Consider the following 2872-nt stretch of genomic DNA (forward strand, 5'->3'; position numbering starts at 1 on the left):
CACCCTCGGTATATGGGGCTGGCGCCCTACTCACTGAGCCACAGGTGCCACCCTCTCCCATTATATTTGGATATACGTTTAAGCCCTATGTTTAGTTTCCAAGCCTCTTTGGTAAAAGAAGAATCAATCAAGAAAAATAACTCAATAATCTGATGTATTTAAATTGAGGGAAACTTAAATTTAGCCCCGGTAATGTTAAAAAATGTTTATTTGGGAGATTCTTTGGAACATCTATGAAACGATGAAGGGATGCCATTGCCCAGTTGAAACTTGAATGAAAATACATATGAATTCGCATCTCAAATTCTTGTGTAAAGATATATTCGTAATCTTTCAGCTATTGAAAGAAATGGAAGGAGAGATGGGCTGGTTAGTCTTTCCCTGGGTCTCTCGGATGGGGTCTGAGATGAGTTGAGTTTGCATTTAAGTAACTTTCTCAGCCATCATTCCATCTGCAGAACTCCCACACGCCCATCCACTTAGAGTGCACTTTCTTTTGTGTTAATGCAAAAGGAACCAATTTACAATCACTCACACATGCATATGAAAAATAAAACACAACTATAGCCTAGAATGAAGGAGGGAAGGGCAGGGAGAGGGGAAGGGAGGGGGGTGGGTCGATAGAGAGGGTGTTAGTAGGGGACCACACCTATGGAGCATATTGCAATACAAGTTGGATCTATCAGGTGTAGAACACAAATGTCTTAATGCTGTGATTGGGTAAATGAGGTGAAGGCTGTGTTGATTAGTAGGATGTGAGCACTCCAATCTGTACAAATAATCAACACATTGAATCTCATAATCTCATAAATGTATTTATGATCTATGTACAAATGACTTAATAAAAAATAACAGAAAAATTAAAAACAAACAAAAACAAAAGGCTTACGTTGTCCGTGAAAACAACTCCTAGTTTCCACATCTGATACTTCACATCAATAGAGTTCAGTCTGGAATGACAAAAAAAGAAGAACATGCAGATACATGGATTAGGGAAAGACTTACATTGGTGCTTTACTTTTATTCCAGAAATTCAGCTGATCAAATTTGTTAAATAATATATGTTTCTGTATGTGTGCATATATATGTGCACACACACACACACATATCTATATGTCACTATGAATCTTTTGTGCATCATTTCACTTCCCAAAAGGACAGTGGACAGCGTCCTTTTTGATTCACCTGTGCAGGTTTCAACTTGCTTGACTTATTGGTGTTGCTGAGAGGGCTTCATCTCAAAACTTGTATAAAGACCCAAGTACATCTACTCACACTAGACCTATACATGTGTGTGAGAGTGTGTGTGACAGTCAGCCTCGGGTGGAGTCAATCCAACTCTTTTACATTTTTCTACGTACATGTATAACATATTACGCTGTGAAAGCCCTATATAAATAACGCTTCATTTCGAAGTAAACTTTACATGCGATAGCATGAAGGTATAGTATTTTGGGCATGCTATGTCTTTACTATTTTTTTTTTCTTTTTGTAGTGCTTGGCCAGGGCTGGGTTTGAACCTGCTACCTCCAGTATATGGGGCCGGCGCCCTACTCCTTTGAGCCACAGGTGCTGCCCCTATGTCTTTACTATTTAAAAAAAATACAAAAACTATAATGAAAAGGTATGAATTTTGAACATTTTTGATAACAGAGCCACACAGTTCACTTCTCCAAAACTTAAGAAAATTAACTTCTTTTCACACAGGGAGCATCAGAAGACACTGTAATATATTGTGCTCTGGCATGTGTTTGACTTAAGGGGTATTTAAGAATAGAAAGGCAGATCAGTAACATGAATATTCCTTCCCTTCTCTTCACCTATATAGATAACAAAAAAGCTACCTTCAAAAAGTTCAATTGGGCTCTGCGCCTGTAGCTCAGAGACTAAGGCGCCAGCCACATATACTGGAGCTGGCGGGTTTGAATCTAGCCTGGGCCTGCCAAACAACAATGACAACTATAACAAAAAAAATAGCCAGGAGTTGTGGCAGAAGCCTGTAGTCCCAGCTACTTAGGAGGCTGAGGCAAGAGAATCACTTAAGCCCAAGATTTGAGGTTGCTGTGAGCTGTGATGCTACAGCACTCTATTGCAGGCGACAGCTTAAGACACTGTCTCAAAAAAAAAAAAAAAAGAAAGAAAAAGTTCAATCATAGCACCAAATACCAGAAGCATAAAAAGTAGACTTTTTATACTTTCTCTGTTTCCTCATCTATTCTGTCTAATCCTCTGACATTGAAGGAAAGGGAGTTCAAGTTCAAAAATGCATTAATTTTTTCTGCTTTCCACCTAGCGCTGTAGGGTAGGGCAGAAGGGACACTCACACAGCCGATAAGGAGCTGTCTTTCTTTGGCTTCTTCTTTTCCCGGGCATCACTGAAGTCAAGGGCAGCTTTGTCCATGCCAAGTAACTCACTGATCCTGTCTCGGCCATAGAACTCTCCGTATTTATCCATTACCTGAGAGTCAAGAGAAGAAGCATTTTGTTGATTTCAACCCTTAAGTAACAACATCTATGTATGTGTGTATAACCGTTCAATTATTTTTATGCTTACTGTATCCAGTATTTACTCTATTTGAAAGATCACACGCGAATCTATTTTATGGGTCATAGTCGGTGATCACACCACTTAAGGTCTAAACAAACTGATAGCTCTTTATAGTATGACACCAATCTGAAGACGAGATTTCTCATTCAAGAGAGGGCGATACACACAGCACACAAGGGAGCCAATCAGCTGAAGCATAAGAAATGGAAGGACAGTGGCCTTCACGAAATGCACATATTATGCTGGGAATTACGCTTCATTCCATGTGATAGTCCCAACATGTAAGTTTCATACTGTTACCATCCCCTTCTTCAGAGAAACTGT

General features: G+C 39.5%; 1 protein-coding gene across 1 annotated transcript in view; it reads right to left on the bottom strand.

The window, feature by feature from the left end:
- The window catches only part of RYR2 (ryanodine receptor 2), a gene marked incomplete at its 5' end in the record, with an annotated part of 583561 nt that overhangs the window by 23704 nt on the left and 556985 nt on the right, over positions 1-2872 (bottom strand). The window contains 2 exons of the mRNA XM_023519246.1: positions 890-950; positions 2325-2458. Of these exons, the coding sequence (XP_023375014.1) occupies positions 890-950; positions 2325-2458 (195 nt within the window). The remainder of the gene's footprint in view (positions 1-889; positions 951-2324; positions 2459-2872) is intronic.

The sequence above is a fragment of the Otolemur garnettii genome, unplaced genomic scaffold (genome assembly GCF_000181295.1).
Source record: "Otolemur garnettii isolate 467f Iridium unplaced genomic scaffold, OtoGar3 scaffold00165, whole genome shotgun sequence".
Classification (NCBI taxonomy): domain Eukaryota; kingdom Metazoa; phylum Chordata; class Mammalia; order Primates; family Galagidae; genus Otolemur; species Otolemur garnettii.